The 25,012-nt window shown below is 43.2% G+C and overlaps 1 protein-coding gene across 6 annotated transcripts in view; it reads left to right on the plus strand.

Moving 5' to 3' along the window:
• The window catches only part of TRABD2A (TraB domain containing 2A), a 131,050-nt gene that overhangs the window by 54,287 nt on the left and 51,751 nt on the right, over positions 1–25,012 (plus strand). For 4 of the 6 annotated variants that reach the window (XM_042788016.1, XM_042788013.1, XM_042788014.1 and 1 more), the window contains 3 exons: positions 20,208–20,354; positions 20,442–20,567; positions 22,533–22,707. In XM_042788016.1, the coding sequence (XP_042643950.1) occupies positions 20,208–20,354; positions 20,442–20,567; positions 22,533–22,707 (448 nt within the window). The remainder of the gene's footprint in view (positions 1–20,207; positions 20,355–20,441; positions 20,568–22,532; positions 22,708–25,012) is intronic. The other 2 variants (XM_042788018.1, XM_042788019.1) reach the window with 2 other exon arrangements.

Consider the following 25,012-nt stretch of genomic DNA (forward strand, 5'->3'; position numbering starts at 1 on the left):
AGCTCTCTCCTTATGTCTTCCTGAGATTGTCGCCAAAAAATCAATGCCAGTTGTGGGGCAATGTTCCTGAACCTTTTTATCCTTTACCATAAGAGACATCACTTGATTAATCAGCCCACGTTCTTTTTGCCACTCTGGTTTTTCTTGAAGATAAAAGAACAGATCTACATATGGAACCTCATGCCATTTTTTTTCCCTTTTACAAAATAACAGTAATTGCAAAATAGTATTATAGCTTAAGGTCCCATTCAGGGGCCACATTTCTCCATCTTCTAATTTATACAATGGCCATTCATGATTACAAAATTCAGTAAGTTGACTTTTGCTTAATTCATCATGCACCTCTTTCCAGTGAGCTAAAAGGCAACCTAAGGGAGTGTTTCTTGGTGTAGAATTCTTACTCCCTCTCCCGTCTTTAAACAGATTTGAAAATTTAAATGCCATAGCAAACCGACAGTATACCTTTCTTTTTTTCTTTTTTCCTTTTTTTTTTTTTTTTTTTCTCCTTTCTTTTTGCTTCGCTTATCTCCGGCTGCACCCCTCACGGGATAACAGAACCGCAGATCAAAGCTCCACACTCGCTTCGTGCGTAATTGCACGTCTCAGTCACTCATTCACGCATAAAACCTCAACAGTATTTCAACAGTGTTTCATAGTTTCCTGTATTACCAAAGTTACAAAGTTACAAGATTCAGAAGCACAGAGACAAATTACAGAATCTGAAAAATACAATTTCCCGTATCAAGACCAGAAAGTACCGATGTGAACACCAAAGTGTTCCTGACCAGATGTATACCAGTGACGTGCCAGCAACCCCGGTATACGCTGTTCCACGCAAGATCCCACATCTCACGATTTATGAACAGCCCAGACCCTCTTCTAATAATCCTTGCCTTATTCCTCGCAGTGACTCAATTGAGATAACGAGTCCCTCCGGGAAAGTTCCCGGGAGCGCCCAAGAGAGTCCTATTCTCAAGGAGTCCCGCGGGCCCCGCTCCTTTAATTCCCTTTCACCACTGACACTGATGCCAACCCCGCGAAACTTTCATATTCGCCTTACGGGCGGCACCTAGGCTTCCCCTGCTCGGGAATTCCCTAGCCCCAACCACGCGGAACTTTCGCTCTGTCTGAGAGGCAGGCTTTCCACTGATCCTAAAGAAGTGCCTTAACTTTCCATGGGACGTTGCGAGGAGCTTTATGGGTCGAGAACGATGGCTCTCCCTGAGAATTCCTCGGTGCCGGCTGGAGTTCAATCAGAGCTCGATCCCATCCAGTCTCACTCGCGAGGTCCCACCTCGGTCGCCAAAACTGTTAGCGGTCGCAATTGCGAAATAACTTATTTACACACAGCAGATAAGCAGGCACTTCTTTATTCCAGCGCTGGGGAACACGGGGGATAACTCTGCCAAAGACGTGTTCGCCGACAGGTACAAAGCACAACATATTTATACACTTTTTCAGCAGAGTCATGGTTACATAAGTTCAACAAAATTCATAAAGTTTAAGTTGACCTTAATAATGATTGGCTTTCAGTTACCTCACCTTATCTATATTCCTATTCTGCAGAAATCATTGGTCATCTTTACCGATTGATTTGAATAGAATGGGGGGAGGGCAATGATTAGCATATTCATGTTATTTCCTGTAAATTATTGTCATATGCAAATGTCTCTAACGTGCGGATGCGTGGTTATACTGGACAGGGGTCCTCTGGTGGTCGTCGATAGTCTTCCTCACTCTGTCGGCTGATTGAACTCCATCCTTGCGCATGCTCATTTTATCTTTGGCTAATGCTCATTTCTCCTTTGGCTGATCTTCCCAACCAAACCAGTCTCTTCTGGTACTTATTGTTTCAAGTCAAGAGCCATAACCAGTACCTACTGTGTTAATTCAGAGTCCATAACGATTGTTACAGTGTTCAAGGCACACAGCATACTAGTTGCTTAATCCTAAGGGCCTCAGTGTACTTTATAGTCTCAGAGCTACTCTTGCTTCATGTTAAATCAAAATCATACCTTTAAACTAAAATCAAAATAATATTCTAGGATTCAAACTGTTTTTATTAAGGTATTTGCAACATTACCATCCAGAATGAGGTAATCTCTGAACTCCTTTATTCTTAATCCAGTGTAACAGCACTGCATGGACACAGGGTTTATGGACCTGCATCTCAGATTTTAACTGAAGAGACATACGCATAAGGAGTTCCAGTAGATGTTGCCTGACATAAAGAAGATGCACATTAGTAGTGATGTGTAAATGTGTAGTGATGTAGGAGGGAGGCATCCTTCTGCAGATATTTGGGGTGAATAGTAGTAATGTAGCTTAACCGAGACTTTGTTTATGATGTGTTCTTATTCAAACTTAAGACTAGACTTTTTTGAGTGCAAGACTCATGCTTATGCTGTACAGGCCTTCTTGAGGGTTTGTGGTGCAAAAAATAGAATTAAATCACTCGGGAGTCCCTGAGAAAGATCTCAGTAGTCTAAATCTGTAGCTTGTTAGAATTTACCCAGCTTGGGGAGCCACTTGAATTTTGCTGCCTGTTTATTGTTTTCTCTCTGTCACAGTTTTAGCAGATATTCACCAAGCAACTGCTGTTGCACAATATTGTTTGTTATTTCCAAAACTAGATTTGGAGAATGATGATTCACATCTCATTATGCCTTTAAAATCTTTTGCACAATTCTGAGTGCACCAGAGCTTTTTGCTTTGGTGCTTAAAATTACAGACCTTAAGTCAATATATTCTTGCAAATTTCCATATGTGGAGTTTCTGGTTGAGTTGCTACCGGCTGCCTTGCAGCTTTTCCACATAACTTCTGAAAAGGCATTTCACTCACTAGCCCAGGAGAACTACCCAGGTGTTCGTTTCCAAAGCATAACATGTATCACATGCCCATGAGATAATTCTTGATATGCTTTGTTTTGCCACCACATTTCATCACACGCTAGAGCCTTCCTGTTTATCTTAGGGCATTTTAATCTTAACAGTCAGATTTTTGTAATCTTGGTGACTTTGTGAAAATAATGAGCTCTTGTCAGATACCTCTGCTTTTATCAGGGGTCCTTGAGCAAATGTTTATTCAGGACACTTACCCTCACAGTGAATGTGTGTGACCATGTGCTGGAATTACTGTGGGGAAGGTGACTTGCCCTGGCCTTTAACAAAATTATTTTACTATCTAGACTCAAAAGTGCTAAAGAAGACCTGGTTAATTCATTGTTGGGACTGCTGTCTACCCCATTGTCATGGGTTAAGCCCAGAGGGCAGCTGAGCACCACCCAGCCGCTCAGGGATGGAGAGGAGAAAATAAAACAAAAGGCTCAGGAATGGAAATAAGGAGAGGGAGGGATGATTCACCCATTATGGTCATGGGCACTTTTTAGTGGAAGAAAAAACCCCATCAATTTAATTTAAACATCATCACCACTTAAACCACCACTTAATTTCCAATCAGAGTAGTACAGTGAGAAACACAACCACATGTTAAAAACACCTTTTCCCCACCTCTCCCTTCTTCCCAGGCTCATCTTTGCTCCCAATTTCTCTACCTCCTCCCCGGCAACAGTACAGCAGAGCAAGGGATGGGGATTGCAGTGAGTTCATCATCTGTTGTCTCTACCACTCCTTCCTCCTCAGGGGGATGACTCCTCACATTCTCCCCTTCTCCAGCATGGGGTTCCTTTCATAAGAGACAGTCCTCCACAAACAGTTTCTCTGACATGAGTCCTTCACATGGGCTGCAGCTCTTCACAAACTTTTCCAGCGTGGGTCCCTGCCATGGCAGCAGACTGCTCCAGTGCAGGCTTCCCTCAGAGTCCTGGCTTTCTTTGAGTGTAGACACCTGTTCCAGCATGGGGTCCTCCATGGTCTGTGGGTGGTCATCTGCTCCACCATGGACCTCCATGGGCTGCAGGGGCACAGCCTGCCCTCTCACCACAGGCTGAGGGGACCTCTCTCCCAGCGCACCTCCCCCCACCTCCTCCTCCTTTCTTCCGCTGACTTTGGTGTTTGCACAGGTATGTGAGAAATGCTCAATTGTCAATGATAGCAGCTCAGACAAGATGCATTGTGAAGCTTTCTATTGCTTTCTTGCAAGACTGGGTGCCCCACCAAGTGGGTGAGCCTAACAGCTATCATCAGTGGTTTATATCACTTTCTCCAGACCGCAAGTTCCCCCCCCTGATTCCATATTGGCTGAGTACTACAGGGTGTGTAGACTTCCCGAACCACCTACTGACATGCCCCTTCATGTATGTGTTCATATGTCCCATGTTCGTCCCATGTTCATGGAAATAACCCCTAACTCTCTCCAGGGCGGAGAAGTTAATATGCATGAGCTCATCATGCAAGCATACTAAGATGAAAAGTTCAAAAGTTTATTTTCCCCAAGCCTTTCCATATCTCTGTCTACCTAGTTCCAAATAGTGGGCCATTGCAGATGACAAAAAGGCCACTTATATTCTAGCCATAGGCTAGGGACTTAAGTGCTTGTGAATTGCTCACTCTGGTTATTCTTATCAGGCTTGTCATGCAAAAGCAGAATTCTTTCCCTTACAGGTATATCCCCCATAACTTTTCCTCACCACTTCTCCTCCTCTCAAGTTCCACTTCTTAAATATGTTATCACAGAGGTGTGGCTACTGTCACTAATTGACTTGGCCTTGGCCAGAGACAGGTCCAACTTGGAGCTGGGGGAGCTTCAAGAAGCTTCTCACAGGGGCCAACACTGTAGCCCCCTCCCCTGCTACCAAAAACTCCTGCCACACATAAGCCAAACACATTTCACCCCTCACCCATATGAATTACTTATTTAAGAATTATCATTAAAATTCATTCATCACACAATATTAAAAAACTTCACTCACATCAACAACAAAAAAAAAAAAAAAACAACAAACCACCCTTTCCAACACCAAAATAAAAATAACATTATCACAATACTGAATGAAAGTATGTCGTAAGCCATGTGAGGAACGAATTCATGACCTTCAGATTATGAGATGATTCACTGAGGTGATATCACTGAGATGATTAAGAAATCTCTCTTCAGTTGGTATGAAGAGTATGAGGTCAGAGATACCATGGCTTTGTTGCCTGAGAAAATCTTTAGGTAATTTTTCTAATGCCTGTTGTGAAACGCAGAAATTCACTCAACAGTTAGAATCCAATATAATCTTCCACAGTCCACAGCTGAGGGGCCTTTTTCACTCTGGAATAATGTATCCATGGTCTCTGTTCTTCAATTTTGATAGCTGTATATCTAGTCAATAGTACTTGAAACAGTCCTTCCCACTTTTCTTCCAGTGGATGAGCTGAAATGGTTTTAACATATACCCAATCACCAGGTTTAAATTTATGGACTGAGGAATCTAATCCCCATATTTGTAGATGCCACCTGCTTATTAACTTCTTCTATTTGTTTTCCCAAAGCTACCAAATACTGTTGTAAGTTTAATTCTCTTATTTGAACCAGATTTTTTTCCTTGATATCTGGGTTGAAATGGTCTCCCATACAAGATTTCAAATCAACTTAATTTTTCTTTATGTCTGGGCTTAGTTCATATTCTTAAAAGAGCTATGGGTAAAGCCTGATCCCATCTTAAAGTGGTTTCCTGACATATTTTACTCTATTGAAATTTTATCATATGATTCATTTTTTCCACTTGTCCGCTAGCATGAGGTCAGTAAGGTGTATGTTGCTTCCATTCAATTTCTAAGAATTTTCCCACTAACTGGACCACCTTAGATACAAAGTGCGATTCCCTGTCAGAAGAAATAATTTCAGGGACTCCAAATTAGGGAATTATTTCCCTCAGTAAAACTTTAACCACTTCTCTGACATTATTTGTTTAACAAGGGAATGCCTCTGGCTATACCAAGAAAGTATCTGTCAATACTAGCAGATATTTATATCTTACTTTTCTGGGTAACTCTGAAAAATCAATTTGCCATCCTTGGCCTGGAATCTGCCCTTTGTCCACATTTCACCCTATTTTCTACCTTTGGATTATTTTTCAATCAAATCTCACATCTTGATGTGACATTCTTTATAGTTTGAAATAGATTCCTAGGTATTATTTGTCATGTCAGGGACTTATATAAGGCCTCAGTTCCCTAATGGGAGTTATTATGTTCAGTTTTAACAAGGGTCCACAATATCCTAAAAGGGACCACTATTCGTCCATTCCCTGTAGTGGTCCATCCTGAAGAATTAATTTCTGCTTTCAAATCCCATATTAATTTAGAGTCTTTTTCATCATATTTTACCATCTCTGGTAAAGGCAAGAATTTCTCTGGAATTAGGCTTAACATTTCCCCTCATTCCACATCTTGTTTTGCCTCATAATCAGCCAAATTGTTACCTTGCTCCTTGTCAGTGGTACCCTTCTGATGTCCTTTGCAGTGCAGCTACAGCCACAGGAAGTTGGATCACCTCTAGGAGTTGTATAATTACATCTGCATGTTTAATATTTCTTCCTTGGGTAGTTAAAAGTCCTTGTTCTTTCCATATCACTCCATGGGCATATCACTCCAAACACATACTTTCAATCTGTCCAAATGTTCACTCATTTTCCTTGTGCCAATTCTAAAGCTCTTGTTAGGGCAATTATTTCAGCTCTTTGTGCTGATGTGTCCCTGGGGAGTGATTTGGCTTCCACAGCGGTGTCTGTAGTTGTTATGGCATACCCTGCCATTCGGGTTCTGTTCTTTACATAAGTGCTCCCATCCGTAAACCAAGTATAATCAGCATCTTCTAGGGGGGTATCTTTCAAATCTTGTCTACTGGAATACATGGCTTCGATTGTTTCCATGCAGTCATGTATCCTAAGTTCTGTCGCTTGTTGATCAATCCAGAATGAAGCAGAATTAGAAGAAGTGTCAAGTTTTATATTATCTTGCTCCATCAATATTTCTTGGTATTTCAGAAATCTTGATGGGGATAACTGGAGTCCCCCCTTTTGATCTAAAACTGCAGCAATTGCATGTGAAGTATGGACTACAGTTTTCTGCCCCAATGTAAATTTGAGAGCCCCTTGGATTATGATTACAACAGCAACCACTGCCCGAAGACATCCTGGCCATCCTTTGCTCACTTCATCTAGTTGTTTAGAGAAATAAGCAACCATGCACTTGTAGGGACCTAGTCACTGGCCCAATATGCCCAGGGCCACTGCTTGTCTTTCATAAACAAATAACCAGAAAATCTTTGTAACATCTGGTAATCCTAGGGCAGGGCCAACATGAGTCTTTTGAAAGATTCCCCAGCTTCCTTAGTGCATACTAAATTCCTTTGGTTACCTTTCATCAGTTCATATAACAGTTTAGCCAACAGTCCGTAGTTGTAAATCCACAACCGGCACCAACCTGTCATTCCCAGGAAAGTCTGAAGTTCCTTAATCATAGCTGGTTCCAGATTTTGACATATGGCTTCTTTCCTTTCATTCCCAAGTTGTCTCTGTCCTTTAGAAATCAGGAATCCTAAATAAATCACCTTCTTCTTCTGAATTTGGACTTCCTGCAATGACACTTGATAGCCACTTAGTCCAAGAAAATTTAATAAACTCACTGACCTTTTCTATCAGTTGCTATTAAGATGTCATCTACATACTTCCAGGAGGCCCTTCCTACTACTCTAATTCTTTAGCCAATTGGTTCCCAAAAATGGTAGGGCTATTTTTAAATCATTGCAGTAACACTGTCCAAGTGAGCTGGGTCTTACATCCGGAGTCAGGATCTTGATTCATTACAATTAATTCAAATCTTGTAGCTACCCCTGAGGGATCTTCTCTGTATCTTTTAACTATTTCTTTCCAGGTATCTAAATCCCCCATGGAGAAAGGAACTTCAATTCTAGTGGGCTCTTCAGGCCCTACAGCTTGTATTAAAGCGGCCTGAATTATTGGTCCCGCTTTACTACGAGTTCGGTGGGTAACAAGAGAGAAATTTTCGCTTGTCCCCAACTCCTTTATTTCTTCTCTTTCATGTCTGTTGCTTTTTTCTGCTCTTGCTTCTCTCCTTCTCCCACCGTGACATACATAGTCCTCTAACTCCTTTTTATCCTCATTCTCTTCCCCTCTCCTCTGATGTTTTTGACATGACTGAGATATACTACAGAGAGAACAACACTGAGATATAGGACCTTGTTCCTTCTTCCTATCCTTTTCTAAGGCAAGCACCAAGGGGTCTTAGGGCGGCATATTTATTCCACAATCTCTCTGCCACTCTAAGTGATTTTTTAAAGAAAATAACATGTCTGCATGTCTTACTTCATCCCTTTTATTTTCTCGTCTTAAAAATAACATCAGTTGTATCAGAGTATTATAATCCAATATCCCATTAAATGGCCATTTTTTCCCCATCTTCCAATTTATATAGTGGCCACCACTGATTACAGTATTCTATAAGAGTTTTCTTATTTGCTGACCCTCTAGGTGGTCCACCTAAATCTTTCCAATGGGCTAGTACGCACCCTAGTGGTCTTTTCTTAAGCACTCCCTTACTTTGCCAATCCGCCATGCTAACCGTGCTTCAGGTTTCCTTCCTAATCACAACATACTTTTACACTCTCAGAAGCACTATAACACCGATCCCAATCCACCCACAATTTACATTTAACACATTCAATACCACTACCGAAATATAGTCAATTTTTCTGATTACATCTCATGCAACTCAGTAACAGCACAGGTACACAAATATTATCAGGATGTGACAGCTATTCACAAAACCATTTGCTTGGTCTGTCTCCAGCTGTTTCCCTCATGGGATAACAGAACCACAGATTGGAGCTCCACACTCGCTTCATATAAAATATACGTCTCAGTCACTCACATATATTCACAATATGAAAAGGAGTTCTTTTACCAAACTTGCAAAAGCCTGTCCCCATATGATTGCAGGCACCAAAATTTGCAATAAAAAGCCTGTTCCGAGGCACCAAAATTCACAATACAAAAGCCTGTTCCTGGGTGCCAAAATTCACAATACAGAAAAAGATGATTTACCAAACGTGCAAAAGCCTTACAGGCAATTGCAGGCACACAAAATTCTGGATACACCCTAGAGGTGCTAGCAACCCAGTATATGCTCACCCTGCGCTATACAAATTGACTTATGAGTAGCTTCCAAATGGACTGGGCCTCAAATAAAGTTTCAGAAAGAATACCTTTATATATTAGATAGTCCTTGTCCATCCCTGCAGTGATCCGATTGAGGAGAGGAGTCTCTCCGTAGAATATCTCCAGGGGTACCCAAGAGAGTCCCAGTCTCAATGGGTCCTGCAGCCTGGTGGAGATGGTCCCATCCGGGGTGCCATCTGAAACACAGAAATTCACTCAACACTTAGAGTCCGATATAACTGTTAAGCAGATATTCTTTATTATCAGCGCTTGACAGCACTGGGGATCACACCATCACAAGTACTCCAATGGACAAGTAAAATCACAGAGAATGTATGCTGTGAGGTGTTACATATTCAGTGTATTTCTGAGAACTAATCTACATATACATAAGATTCCCTGTAACTTATTTACATAGTCCAAGAATGCATGATAAAATTAAGGTTAGGGTCTTCTCCCACTCTGGTGGTTGTTCATAGTCTTCCTCTCAGTGTCCGGTGATTGAACTTTGAGCTTCCTTTGCCCATATATGGTCATGTAGTGAGCTCATCCATTTTTCGGCCCTGGAATGCTCCAAGATCAATTTTTAATTAATTCACAGGTGCTTATCTTGACACTGTCATCTTGGGCCCCTGTTATCTGGGGTACTCAGGAAGCTTAATGAACCAACTCAAGGTCTACTTAAATTTTCTCAAGGAAAAGTTGCACATTTCAAATCATCTTGTTATTACTTCTGCCTAGCAGTTAACTAAACTATGTGAGTGAAGGGAAGACAGTAACACGAGTGGGAACATGCTGACCAACTAGGATTCTACTATAAACAAGTTCTTTGCTCTGAACAAGAGAAATGGTTCTGGCTTTCTCTCATTTGTTCTATCCATTCTAAGTGATAGTGTTGATAGATGCCTATTACAAAGATAATATCAATCCAATTTGTGCTAACATCCTTGTGACCTCATTTTCTGATGGACTGTCCTGGGTTGAGTGAGTGGTGGAGTTTTTTGGTGGCAGGGGAGGGGGCTATAGGGGCGGCCCTCTGTGAGAAGCTTCTCGAAGCTCCCCCAGCTCCACATCAGCTCCACTTCTGTTTGGGAAATTGAGCCAATCGGCTGCGCCTCTGCGATAACGTATTTAAGAAGGGACGTGGTGACGGGCAGTCAGACTTGTGAGGAGGAGTTGCTGCAGCTGCATGAACACCAAGGTCAGTGGAGGAACGGAGGAAGAAAGGAGGGGGGGGAGGTGTGCCGGAGCAGAGACCCTCCTGTATCCTGTGGTGAGACGGCAGGGCGGCCCCCCCCGCCACCCAAGAAGATCTACGGTGGAACAGACATTGATTTACAGACTGTTGTTCCTGCTCGGAATAATCAAGGTTCTGTGCCCAAAGAAGGCCGGGGTCTCATGGGAAAAGGTAGCCCCGCTGCTGTAATTCAGCGCTGGTAGGATTGCAGCATGCGGGGGAGTCCCATGCCGGAGCAGCTCGGGAAGGGCTGCAGCCGTGGGAGAGAATCCAGTCGGAAGAAGTTAATGACCCATGACGGAGCAGTGTGGGGAACGCTGCGGCCCACGGGAGGAATTCAAGTCGGAGGAAGTTTGTGGAGGACTGTCTCCTGTGAGAGGGGGACCACGATGGAGTAGGGGGGGAATAAGTTTTGGACACTCCCCTCAACGAACATGAAGGAAGTGGCAGCACTGACTGCACCCCCCACTCCCTGCCCCTGCGCCACTGGGGGAGGAGGTAGAGATATCGGGAGCAGAGCTGAGCCCAGGAAGAAGGGAGGGGTGGGGGGAAGGTGTTCTCAAGATGTGGCAATGCTTCTCACTGTCCTACTCTGTTATGTGTTGTTAGTGTCTGTAATAAATGTATGTTCTTTTTTTCTTCCCCTAACGAGTCTGCCTTTTGCTCGTGATCATAAAAGGGGGATTTTCCCCCATCCCAGTCCTATCTTGAACCCCAAGCCTGGCTCTCTGTCCCTTCTCATTGCCGGAGGGGAAGGGAGAGAGAGGTGCTGCATTGTGGTTGGCTGCCAATCAGGCCTAAACCACGACATGGACTGCACTTATTTTGGTGATTTAACATCTTTTTTTAAAAAATGTAGTCAGCAGAGGAAGAAAAATAATAAAAGCCTGTTGTACAGTGGATAAATCTTGCAGTAAGCAGAGGAAATAAGAATCCTTTCTTCTGGCTTTGGATACATTGACACTGGCACAGAAGTCCACAGGTTAAAAATCTTCCATACTTTGAGAGCAATAACTTACCTGATCTGTGAGATTTCTTGCAAAGCAGTTGAACTTAGATAGTAACTTAGAATTTCTGCTGAGTCCTTGTTGGCATGCAGCAATCCCTTTCAAGAACAAAACTGAAAGAGAAAAACAAAACAAAAAAACCCCAGATACTTTTAAACATAAACAGCCTATCTTTCAGAAGTACCAAACGCCCAGCAGTTTCCTGATTGCATTGGCAGCAGGTGGGTTTTCATGGGCCTGAAAATCAGAGTATTTTAGATTGTTCCACAAAGGCAGCTTGGTGTGTTGGCCAAAGTAGGACCACTGGTCATGTCTTAATGTGGACAGCCAGGGAGGTGAGGGGAGGGGGGAGGTGCTGTCTGGCAGTGGAGCCAAATGGCTCATTCCAAGAACATCCTCTCAGGGGGTTCACACAGCATAGCTGGTGGCTTGCAAATTCCCCCCCTACCTTGAGATTAATTTTTCTGTGTATGTGGCTGAGCTCACAGTTACTGTGAACAGTACAGCTTTAAGCCTGTTTCACTATGTGAAAATTTTGTCAGCTATTCCTCTTGAAAAGCTTTTGCACTGAGAACTTCCAGCCTCTGATCTGCCTGAAATTAGCTAGGGACCATTTTAGCAGTTCTTGTTTGAGGTTTTTCTTGCCAAGTCTACCACTAATATAAACTCTAATTTTCACCCCTGTACCTTGAAAAGGTCATCTTGCTCTGCTGTGCTCCATTTGGAAGCCAAAAGCTTCTCTTAAACATGTTCCCAGTTGCTTTTGACATAAACACTTGTTAAAAGTTGTTGATCTGTTTGGAACAGCAGCCAGAGTCCTGGCCTAATTGTTCTGTTGAGTGGAAAACTTTTATCAATGCTGAGTCTTTTATACAGAACGTACTTTTATAGCTGGCAGAACTTCAAGAAAATCGAAAACATTTCCTTGCATGATTACCAGAAGGCATATGATAACTGTCTGAGCTTGTTCATCACATTGCAAGGCTAGATTGTTTACTCTATGAACTTTGTAGTCTTGATTTGCTCATGCTTACATAAATTATGCAAGTAACGTACATTAATTTTACAGAAAGAGGGGGAAGCACTCAAGCTTCACAAAAGTTTATTTTCTGAATTATTCCATTCCACCAAAAAAGGTACACAAGAACTGGTGAGAGACATTTCAAACTTCGGTATTCTGCATTTCTAAGACACAATACTTCTAGCAATCTTCCAAACTGCTGTCAAGTTTAATACTAACCTATGCATAGCCTGTGAGAGGACAGGCGAAAAAAAAATCAATGCAGGCAAGAGGAGAGCTGTAAGACTTTTTCTTTCATCTAGCAGCACTCCAAAGGGTATCTGTGGTTGAATGAAAGGAAACTGGAGGCCAAATCCCAGGCCATCAGTGCCAAGGTTGTTTAGTTTCAGCAACTGCATTCTAGGAAGATAAAAAATACTGCAAAGTGTTGTCCTTAAAGCTGTGGAGATGGGCTGGGCTTTGGCTGTGATACCAGCTTACTCCTTACAGTGGTAGGCAGTGATGTCTTTATAATTTCTACATTTTTTACATAATTTCTACAGTTGGAATGCCAAATTGTTTCCTTTCTAAGGGAATTTTCCTGTAAAGTTGTTTAAAAGTTAAAAAAAAAAAAAGTTTGCTTTTTTAACCTCAGTGTTTTAGTTTTGCTTCTACTACATTTCCAGTGAAAAATAAGAAAGAGGAGGTGGACTAAAGCAACCCTTATTTTAGTAGAAGGGTTTTTTTAAAAAGAAAAGCACAAACCAAACAAAATATTAATTACAGGTGTTGAATGTTAAAAGTATAGCAGTCTCAACCCAAAGAATCCTAGTTTTGGATTTTTCACTTTGCAACTCTGTTCTTTTAATACAGTTTTGGGATGGCTGTGTTAAGTGACCCGTAAAATAAATAATTATGCAAAAGAAAGTAACCCTTACTACTAGCATATTGGTTAGATGACCCTGTAAATTGGAAAGTGGCCATACCCTACAAGAAATCTGGATTGCTAGTAGTTCTTTTTCATTTGCTTAATTCTTCCCAAGTCTGAACGTGATCTGAGTGTAGGAGCTGTGTGTCAATGCTAATCCAAAATAAGATGGACACTGCTAACAAGAAATGCTGAGTAGGAGACAAGCAGTAGTTCTAAGTGTAATGTGTTGAAAGTTCATTTTTTTGCTTTGAATTTTGGTGCAGGACAGTAGCAAACTGAAAATTATACAAAGGCCAGTCCCCAGTTTTGCTTGATTAGGTAAAAATGTATCTGATGAAGGTTTGATTTGTCAAGGTTTTAAAAACAAACTTTTCTAATGTCTACAAAATCCTTAACAAAGATGAAATTAAAAAAAAAAAAAAAAAAAAGGTTTAATCCTTCTCTAGTAACATGCAAACATGCATCACCAGTTCATTTCCAGCACAAAGCAAAAATTTTCTGCATAAGGATGAACTTCACGAAAGCTTGAGGAGGAACCCCAGTGAGCACTTAAATGGAGAGCTCTGTGGGACAAGGTGCAGCAGCATGTTCATAGCCACACTATTAGCCCTATATAAAGATGGAAGCAAGTCTCAGCAAGGTCGTGGAGGTATCCAGCTGTGAACTGCAAGCTAACCTGTGAAATGGGAACAATCTATTACATTTTTGGTCATACTCCACATTCAGCACCTAGTGGGGTGTTTATTTTTCCTGCTGTCAGTGGAAACATAAAAGCCTGTAAATCAGTGCAAATTGCTGAGACAAAAGGCTACGTCTTAATGCTGTCTTTTACAAATAAGTGAGTTGCACTTCTTCCAGCAGTGCTGTAAGAATTATTCCTCTGATTTAGCATTATCTACCATCCTCCTGAATTAAGAGGAGGATGATAAACTAATTAACTGATTCAAAAGTGCCTGATATATTATTGTTTTTGTAGCTCCTAGTTGGAAAATGGTTGGCTTGTGTATTCCTGTATAAATCTCACATAACAACCAAAAACTTCAGAGTGTCTTTTTAATCAGTTCTGGAAAGACAAACTTTAAGTATCAGAATCTAATCTTCTAACAAAAATGGTCTAAGTTTGGGAATTTGCTTCCTTTTTCTCTCATCTTTGCAAAAGATTGTTGCAGGGGTCACAGGGAGCATCTCATCTGGTGCAACATCCTTGAAAGCGTCTTAGGCTCCTACGAAGGCTGCAGATGATGGGCTAAATCAACTATCGGTATCGTCAGCCCCTACCAAAATCAGACTTCTTCTGCCTGTTTGTGCAGGCTGATGTTTGCAGGGCTCCTCATGGCAGGTGGGTTCAGGTTTCCAGGCTCTGAGTATGCCAGTCCCAACTTTCAGCCTCTAAGGCAGCTGAGGTGTGGGGACTAGACATCTAAGGAACTTAGTTACACTGGATCAAGGAATCCCACTCTCTTCTCAGCACTTGGCCTGCTCTACCATTACCATTACAAAAGAGGATTATTGACTTTCACAGTCACGATTGCCTTTGATTTGAGGTTTGCTTTGACTTGAGGCAGTAGTGTTCGATGGCCCAGAGAAGCCATGGTCTCCTCCAGGTGAAGAAACACACTTTTGAGAAGGAAAAGGAAGAGGGAAAGAATTGTCTGAAGAGGTTGAATGGAAGCCATAATGGATGCAGTTAGTCACTGGGAAGGGCTGAAAACAGCCCATGATTCCTTAAGACAATTAAAAGCTAATTGTCCAGCTGAGTGATTCCAGAGCAATGAAGATGCTCCCCCAGACTATAATTCAAGGGGCTGAATGGTCCTCAAAAACTGAGAGCAGAGAGAAAAAAAAAAAAAAAAAAACAGAAGATGAAGCAAATGATGGAACAGATGTGGGTGCTTTTGTTGGGAAGACTTGGAGGCTTGTGGGATGGCGATAGGCTAATTTGAGGCACATAATGCCAGTTTCCTTTCATATGCAGAATAGCACTTTGATCCAATGTGGATGAAAGTGCTGAAAAGTAGAGAGGATGTCAGAGGGTGTTTTGTCTTTGACAAAAAAGGCATCTGCCAGGCTCTAACCCCCTTTCCCCACCCCCTCAGCCTAGCAGGCCACTCCAACAATGCTAGCAAAGGGGACAAGTGTCTCCTGACAGCTGAAGAAATCTCCAGTAGGAGAATGAGGCTTGCAGCAATATGTATACCAGAGAGCTTAATCGTTTTTTTTTTTTTTTTTTTTTCACAATACAAAAAAGGAGAGGGCTGGGGGAAGAGAGAGAGATCACAGTGGAAATGGGAGGTAGGAGGAGAAAAATCCCTTTCTAATAAACTTGTTATTTTAGTTCTCCAAATACATCTTTTCAGGAGATGCTTTGATGCTAGTATGAATACATTTAATGGAGCAGAGTACGGTAGAGTTGCTGCAGGGAGGGGGAGAGGTGTGAAACAAGGAAGAATAGTTTTGCAAGGAGGATGAATGTGGAGTGATTTCTGTGGATTCCAATGCAGGAATTATTTTGGAATTAGTAAAATAGTGTAATGCAAGAGATTGCTGGAAGACAGATCTGTATTTTCTGTACCACCTGTTGGAGGAGCTCAACTCAGCACAAATTATTGGTTTTGATTGCCAAGCAAAATTGACAATTTCTTTTCAACACTTCCTTCTTTTCTGTTGTCTTCTTAACTCCATGGACTTAGAAATGAAAGGACTTCAGTATTGAATGGGGCGCTAGGAAGGCAAGCAGTATTTGTGTCAAGTAAACACAGCAGTTGCAGATCAGCTGCTAATCTGGTCCCTGCTTTTCATGCTCTCTCAACCTTTCTTCAGCTTTTCACATCTGGTAAACAAGATTGGGATCTGATCCACAGAGTTTGGTAGCTGTTGTCTTCCATATCTCTTTGCACCTAGCCTAATGTTTTCTTTGAGAAATGACAGATAAGAGTTATCAACCTCTGAGTAAGACCCACCTCAGCAAATTAAATCCTTTAAGAACAGTAGGTTCATGAATCTTCCTTCTCTTGAGATTCTGACAGTTTAACCATTACTATTTACTGAAGATAGATAACCTTCTCACCAGGGCACAGCTTTAATCAACTCCTGGTACTGCAAACAGTTCCTCCCTTTTTACCCCCGCACCTCTTCTCTTTCTGCCAGGGAGTAACAATTCCCTCAGATGGTATGAGTGATACAGAAATGGAGAGAGGCTATCCCATTTCTTTGAGATGCCCTATACAGACACTGACACTGAATTGTAATCCTGTGTAGTTAAGTACATGTGCCATGATCCCACTCCAACAGATGCCACCGTTCTGTACAGACCAGCTGATGTGGAGAGTATTTTTGGCAAAAGCATCTCCTGCCCTCCAGCTGCGCAAAGCCTGATGACTCATTAGGGAGGGCTATTGTCAAGGGCATTGATGCTCTTCTGATTTCTGTCCATTTGTCATATCTTGACTTTTCTTGCTCCCAGTGCTTGGGCTGTGGTTGGGAATGGTGCAGAAGGACTTGAGCTGCTGCTGCTGTCATCAAAGGAGCTGAGACCACCTCTGTCACTCACAACACCAGCGTGAATGGTTCCTCTCTGGGTGGGCTTCAGGTGATTCTTGTGTGACTTCTCTCTCAGATGCTATGCACAGTGATAGGGTGCAGGTCTAGATCCAAATGGGGAAATACGTTGCTCATGGGGAGATCTGGCCTGGCATGGAACAGCCCTCTGTAGTCCTCCATGCCAAAGCAAACCAGCCCATTAAATGCCACACAAACCCGCCAACCACGCTGTGGAAGCCATGGCAGCCTGCTGGATGTTCCATCCCCAAGCTGTCATGGGTAGGATGGGCTGTAGTAGTCTTGGGCACTGAGTTTGGACACTTTGTTTATTCTTTGAGGTGAAACATGAACCGCCTTATTGTGAAAGGTCTTTTATGCTTACCCAGGTGGGCAGGCAATCCCTTCAGCTGCTGCCATCCTGAGATTTCTTCATGTATCCAGTATCAACTCTCCCACTGTTGCAGTTACCTTAACAAAATAGCTTGAATCCTAGAATATTATTTTGATTTTAGTTTAAAATATGGCTTTGATTTAAAGTGGAGTTATAGCAGCTATGAGAATGTAAAGCACTCTAAGGCCTTTAGGAATAGGTAGCTACTATGGTGTGTGCCTTTGTCCTGGGTTGAGTGAATAGTGGAGTTTTTTGGTGGCAGGGGAGGGGGCTATAGGGGCGTCCCTCTGTGAGAAGCTTCTCGAAGCTCCCCCAGCTCCAAGTCAGCTCCACTTCTGTTTGGAAACTGAGCCAATCAGCTGCGCCTCTGCGATAACGTATTTAAGAAGGGACGTGGTCATGGGCAGTGGGACTTATGAGGAGGAGTTGCTGCAGCTGCGTGAACACCAAGGTCAGTGGAGGAACGGAGGAAGAAAGGAGGGGCGAGGAGTGCCGGAGCAGAGACCCCCCTGTATCCTGTGGTGAAACGGCAGGGCGGCCCCCCCCTGCCACCCAAGAAGATCTACGGTGGAACAGACATTGATTTATGGCCTGTGGCTTCTGATTGCATGATCAAGGTACTGTGCCTAAAGAAGGCCGGGGTCTTGTGGGAAAAGGTAGCCCCGCTGCTGTAATTCAGTGCTGGGAGGATTGCAGCGTGCGGGGGTGTCCCACGCCGGAGCAGCTTGGGAAGGGCTGCAGCCGTGGGAGAGAATCCAGTTGGAGTAAGTTAGTGACCCATGACGGAGCAGTGTGGGGAACGCTGCAGCCCATGGGAGGAACACATGTTTGAGAAACTTTGTGGAGGACTGTCTCCTGTGAGAGGGGGACCACGCTGGAGCAGGGGGAACAAGTTCCAGAAACTCCCGTCACCGAAGACAGTGGAAGTGGCAGCACTGACTGCACCCCCCATTCCCTGCCCCTGTGTCACTGGGGGAGGAGGTAGAGGTATCAGGACCAGAGCTGAGCCCGGGAAGAAGGGAGGGGTGGGGGGAAGGTGTTCGCAAGATGTGACAATGCTTCTCGCTGTCCTACTCTGTTATGTGTTGTTAGTGTCTGTAATAAATGTATGTTCTTTCTTTCTTTCCCTAACGAGTCTGCCTTTTGCTCGTGATCATAAAGGGGAATTTTTCCCCATCCCAGTCCTATCTCGAACCCCAAGCCTGGCTCTTTGTCCCTTCTCATTGCTGGAAGAGAAGGGAGAGAGAGCTGCTGCACTGTGGTTGGCTGGCAACCAGGCCCAAACCACAACATCCTTGAACACTGTATGAATCGTTATGGACTCTGAATTGAAGCAATGGGTACTGGTTATGGATCTTGAGTCAAAACAATAGGTACCAGAAGATACTGGGTTTGGTTTGGATGATCAGCCAAAGATGAAATGAGCATGTGCAAGGATGGACTTCAATCAGCAGACACAGTGAGGAAGACTATCGACGACCACCAGAGGACCCCTGTCCAACAAAACTATGCACGTGTTAGAGACATTTGCATATGATAATGATTTCCAGGAAATAACATGAATATGCTAATCATTGCCCTTTCCTCATTCTATTCAAATCAATCAGTAAAGATGACCAATGATTTCTACAGAATCAGAATATAGGTAAGGTGAGGTAACTGAAAGCCAATTATTAAGTTCAAACTAAACTTTATGAATTTTGTTGATCTTATGTAACCATGACTCTGCTGAAAAAGTGTATAAATATGTTGTGCTTTGTATCTGTCGGGGAACACATTTTTTTGGTGGAGCTATCCTCAGGAGAGATGGCAGTGTTTTACTTGCCATATGCTGACAGATCTGCTGTCTGTGTGGGCAAGTAGCCAGCTCCGTGCCCCACCAGTGTGCCCACTAGCATCCCATGCTCAGCCTGGGGAGTTTCTGCCCAAGTCCTTCCTTGACTCCCTGCCTTTCCAGGGCTTGGTGGCTGCCTGCTGTAGTGGCTGGAGCAGCAAGGGAGATGTACAGAGATGCTGCATCATGTTTAGCTCCAGAGGCCCCAGCCAAATGTTGCTCTCTTGTGCCTTTTAAGTGGTGGTTATCCTCACGGTGGGAGGCAGCTGGAGTAGCAGCTCTCTCTGGTCCTGAGACCACAGACCTGGGAGAGCCATGCTGTGCTGGAGGTGGGGAAGCAGCAACAGCTGGAGGAGACCTCTGCTGATCTTCTCCCTTTCTGGTCAAGGGAGAGGCTCCCTGGGGATAGGTACTGTGGCAGCCACACTGGTTCAGCTTGAGGTGAAGGGAATGGGAGTGTTTGCATTCCCAAGTGAATGCGGAGGAGGAGGAAGAAAAGAAGGAGCTTGAGCAGCAGCAGCCCCTGTGCCTGTGGAGACAGTCAGCCAGAAGAGAGTGCAGGGCTGCTGCCCTCAGATTTTGCCTGTGCAGGGGGTGGCTGCCTGCATCCCCCGGCAACCACCATCCTTCCCCAGCCTGCTTTGGAGAGCCATTTCTGCCTGAAATAAATGGGGTGTGTGGGAGGAGACAGAAAGCAGGAAACAACAGCATGAATGTTCCTTGCAGATGAGGAACAAAGGGCAAACAAGGAGAAACCATGTTTAATTTAGGTAGGCAGCTGAGGAGCTGTGGGGATAGGAGCCCTAGAGCTCTATGGTGGTCAGGCAAACTGTTATCTAGGAGAGCAAGACTGTCCCTATTTCAGTCTGCCCCTTTGTAACTTCTGTATTAATCACATCATGGGCAAAACCTCATGAAGTTACATGTGGTGAGTCAGTTTCCTATGACCAGGCCTGTGGGACCTCAGGTGTGAGTATCTGCAGTCCTGGAGGAGGCACAGGTTGACAGGGTGGACTGGTGCACTTGGAGTGGGAGCAGTTTTAGAAAGCCCTTACCAGGTGGCTTTATGTCAGTGACCTTCTGAAGGGACAAGATGAGAACTCACCAGAAACTGTCTTTTTCTCCCTCTCGCCCTCCTTCAGGTGGTCTTTGCTTTGAATCAGACTCTCTTGCAGCAGGAAAGCCTCCGAGCAGGCAGTTTCCAGATCCCCTATACAACAGAAGATCTTATCAAGCATTACAACTGTGGAGACCTCAGTTCCATCATCTTCAACCATGACACTTCTCAAGTGAGTCTTGCCACCACATCCCTCGTACACTATACAAATGTCCCTGTAGTGCTAACCCCTGTCTTACTCATGCTCGTCTTTCCTCAGGCAGGCCCTTTGCAGATGAAGGACAAGGACATGTTGCTGTCTCCCTGGCACGTCTGCTTTCCTGCACCTCCTGTCACAGGAGTCTGTACCACCTCACCCCTGTCTTGCTTCATGCAAGCAGTGAAGGTGCTCTTGGCTTTCCTTTTTGGATGAATGTCGTGTTTGCTTTAGCATTTAAGCCTTTATTTTCCTAAGGATTCTGTGGAATTATGCTATCTTAGGTATGAGCGAACTTCACATCAACAGAGAGCATCAGCAGGCTCTTCTGTGCAAATAGCAACAGAGAAATGAGCTTCTGACTTGGACGATTGTGTAAGGCTGGGCAAGTTGAAAGCTTTTTAATGTCCCCTATCAGTATGATTGTGTACTGTGGGCCTGGCCCAAAGAAGATAAATGGAGTGAAACAAAGAAAAGATAGATTTAGACTGAATATTAAGAAAAAGAAAACCTTCTGGGGCCTCACAAACTTGATTTATGGAGAAGGTTTCCTAAGCAGCACAGTGGAATGAAATGCTCTGATCTTGAAACCACGAGAAAAAGCCCAGCAGGGACCAATTTGTTTGGGCTGTTAGATGAGCTAACCTCAGACCAAGACATCAGGACATTCTTGTCTATGAAGTACTGCCTGGCAATCATACACATCAATGAAAACATAGGCTCTAGCCTCACAGTGCTGAAGAAGTAGATGTTGGTACCTGGGCTTTACCTGCTGAATAACCATTTTCCTTTGACCTTTTGATATGTACTGTGCAGTGCTGCAGTGCTGGAAATACTGCCATACTAGCCCTCACTTCTCTGGTATTGAGCTTTGTGCATGTGCTGTTACCTTCCTGTCTTGCATACCCTTCAGCCTGCAGGTGCAGGCAACCTGGTCACTAACACTGCTTAGCTCTTACACAGTGCACTTCATTGATAGATTTCAAAGCGCTTCTCAAAGGAAGCCAGCACTATAAGAGCATGCAGATGCTGCATCACTATTCTGCTGAGGTGTTACAGACTGCAGACGACTGCAGTTGCCTTGAGGTCCTTGGAGAGAACAGCTCTTGCTGAGACATGCATGTCTCTAAGGGAGCACCTGCCCTTTGCTTACATAAGGGGCTCCACTGCAGAGCACTCTCCCTCACAGCAAAGCTAAGTAGTAATAGTCTGCAACATTATCAGTTTATGTTTTTAAGCAGAACATCTCTGTAAATTGTATTTGACCCCATGCTTGCCCGGTAGATGACCCACTATGAGCTAAGAACCCTTTGGAACCAGTCAGTAATAGACTCTGAATGGCTCCAGAGCCTCTTCATCTGCTGCAGCCTTGCAAGGGAAAGCACCTGCCTTAGTGTATCTGCTCCCCAGAAACCACCACTTACAGGCCCCTTTCTTAGCAGTCTCCAAAGCTGCAATGCCCAAAGCTACTTGTCAAGAAGCCAGGATGGCTGCAACTTCAAACCTACATTTCCATCCACTAGCAAGAGGTCAGGGTAGTGTGCTGCCACAGGTGTAGGGGCCGCAGGGGAGGAAGCCAATGTTTTAAAAGATACCTTGAGGACAGGGGAGCTGGAGATGGTAATTCCTTCTTTACTGACAAAATCTGTCCTTGTTTCTTTTGGAAAGTTTGGGGATGTTTTTGTTAACTAGTACAAATTTCACAGTTATTCTTTGACAGCCTGAGGGGTCTGATACCAGTCAAACTCTCTTAGAAGAGTGTAATTATTATTACAGTTATGTCATACCTATGGCAATTTAAGTAGGAGATATGTAGCTAAATATAGCCAGGAATAAATACTTAATTTTTTCAGCTGAGAAATCAGGATTTGGGATCTACAGTGTGGCAAACCGAGAGTATTTGTTGCCTTTGCATCAAAAAAAATCCAGCTGGATGGCTTATGAAATGATACATTGAGAGAAATGAAGCATTATACATTATTAGAAGCTTGCTGAGTCATTTTTTAGCTTTCTTCAGGTTTTGTCCTACTGAATGTGCCTTGAGAGACAAAGTGATTGCCACATTCAATGATGGAGCAAAATGCCTGTGTATGAGGACTGCCTGTGAAATATATGGCTCTTTCATGAAGACATTTTATTTTTTTTCTTCCTTAGGTCCCAAATTTCATTAATGCTACACTTCCAGCTCATGAACGCGTTACTGCCCAAGAGATAGACAGCTACTTCCGCCAGGAGCTTATCTACAAGCGAAATGAGAGAATGGGCAGGAGGGTGAAGGACCTGCTGGAGGAGTACCCAGACAAGATTTTCTTCTTTGCATTTGGAGCTGGTATGTGATTGAGGTGCCCTTCAACCTGAACATATTCTTCCCCTGTCTGTTAGAAGCTTTTTACAAATGCTTGCCTCAGTTGAAAGAAGTGTCAGTACTTTTACCATGGTGGACACAGAACACAGCTTTGCCCTTATAGTGTTAGCGGTCGCAATCGCGAATAGAACTTATCTACACACAGCAGATAAGCAGGCACTTCTTTATTCCAGCACTGGGGAACACAGGGGATAACTCTGCCAAAGATGTGTTCCACGACAGATACAAAACACAACTTATTTATACACTTTTTCAGCAGAGTCATGGTTACAGAGTCATGGTTATATAGTCATTTTAACTCAAGATCCGTAACGAGTACCCATTGTTTTGATTCAGAGTCCATAATGATTCCTATAGTGATTAAGGCAAACACCATAATAGTTACCTGTTCCTAAGGGCCTCAACATACCTTATATTGTCATAGCTGCCATAACTCCATTTTAAATCAAAGTCATATTTTAAACCAAAATAAAAAAAAATATTCTAGGATTCAAGCTATTTTATTAAGGTAATTGCAACAATAGTTGTACCCTAGTAGGAAAACTTTTTCAGTGTAGGAGTCTGTTTTAATTCAGTATGCAAAGAGCAAACAGTGTATGCATTGACTGCAATATTTATTAGTTACAGATTTATTTGTTATATGCATAGCCAAAGATACTGAACCAACTACAGTGCATACACAAAAGGAACAGCTTTTAGACATAGATGTTTATGGTTTGGCCAAGCAAGGCAGAAGGGCAGGAGGAACAGGGAGCTGAGATGAAAGCTAGCAACTCAGAGGTTTCACCAGTGCTTGAATAAACCTTTCAGGAACACATTCAAAAAAATAACATGCCAAATTGTGTGAATCTAAGGGGCTTAATAAATGCAAGGGGAGAGGCAAGGCACATTTTTACCTTTCTCTTCCTAGTGCAGGTCTTTAGCTCTTTCACTGTGCTTCCATGGGTCTGCCACTATTTTGGAGCAGAGCATTGGGCCCAGGTGGGGAAAAGCTAATCCATATGCTGCCTTTTAGCAGCCAGCAGGAATCTATATGCACATCCAGCAGCACATCCAACTCAGTGAAGTTAACACACACACTTCAGACTAGGGCTGGGTAGAGTGTGTAAACAGGATTGGTTTGCCATGACTCCTGTCCTTTGCTCTAGCTCCAAGGAAGGGTAGAAGTGAGGATTGGTGTTTGAAAAGACAAGTGATAATTACCAGAGAAGTATTGCATCCCCTCTACCATGAATCAGATGGGCCTTGGGAAAGGGGGAGAACTGAAACTGGTGTCAGAATCCATGTGATGTTTTCTGGTCTCAGTGGCTACTGCTTCAGTGAGGATTGTGCAAAAAAATCTCCTATCTCTTTCCAGGACTTAATACAGCTGCATGGCTGTAGATTTTGATTTCTTACATGGAATTACATGTGGTAATTTGATCTGTAATAGGTCTGATCATTAAATCCAGTGTATGTTATGCTTTTACTACATTTTAACAGATCAGACAAACTCCTACTATATTCTGTTGAAAATATTTCACAGGCAGAGCTCATTTCTGGAACTATTTTTGTTTGGAAGTAATTTAAGCTTGCATAAAAGCGGATAGCTAAAAAATAACATTTTTCTGAAACTATCCAAAAAGCTTTGCTTCTGACCAAAGTGCAAATATTGAAAGTTTCAAACCAAAATAAGTCTATTTCAGGGAGAGGGAAGTATGGGAAGAGGGAAATGGTAACACCAGTAGAATTCCACTAGGTTCAATAAGAATTTTATCTTAATAGTGGACAGACCTTTTTGTATGGTGGCACTAGAGCTACAAGCCAGACCTACTTCTTGTAGCCAGTGGAAGAACTTGTGAAGCCAGCTATAATATTTCACAATCGGTCATCCATCTATACACATTTTTATTTTCTGTGAACTTCAAGTGGAGAGTTCAGGATCTGAATGCTAAGCCAAAGTAAATGATGGTGTATGTAATTCCATAGACAGCCAGCTAGATAACACTATAAGTTTCTGGTTTTCCCAGGAGGTTCATGTTGATGTAAAAAGAGCTGCATTGTCCTACTGTGTTGCGGAGAGTTTTACCACTCTGACAAGAGTGCTGCCTGCTGGATAAACCTTCACAGAATCACAGGAAAGTTAAGGCTGACAGGCACTGGTCCACCCCCCTGCTCAGAGCAGAATCATATAGAGCAGTTTTCCTAGGACTGAGTCTGGTCAGGGTCTGAGTGTCTGCAAAGATAGAGACTCCAGAACGTCTCTGGGCAACCTACTCTAGTGTTTAAC

The sequence above is a fragment of the Tyto alba genome, unplaced genomic scaffold, assembly GCF_018691265.1.
Source record: "Tyto alba isolate M040663 unplaced genomic scaffold, T.alba_DEE_v4.0 Super-Scaffold_13, whole genome shotgun sequence".
Taxonomy (NCBI): Eukaryota; Metazoa; Chordata; class Aves; order Strigiformes; family Tytonidae; genus Tyto; species Tyto alba.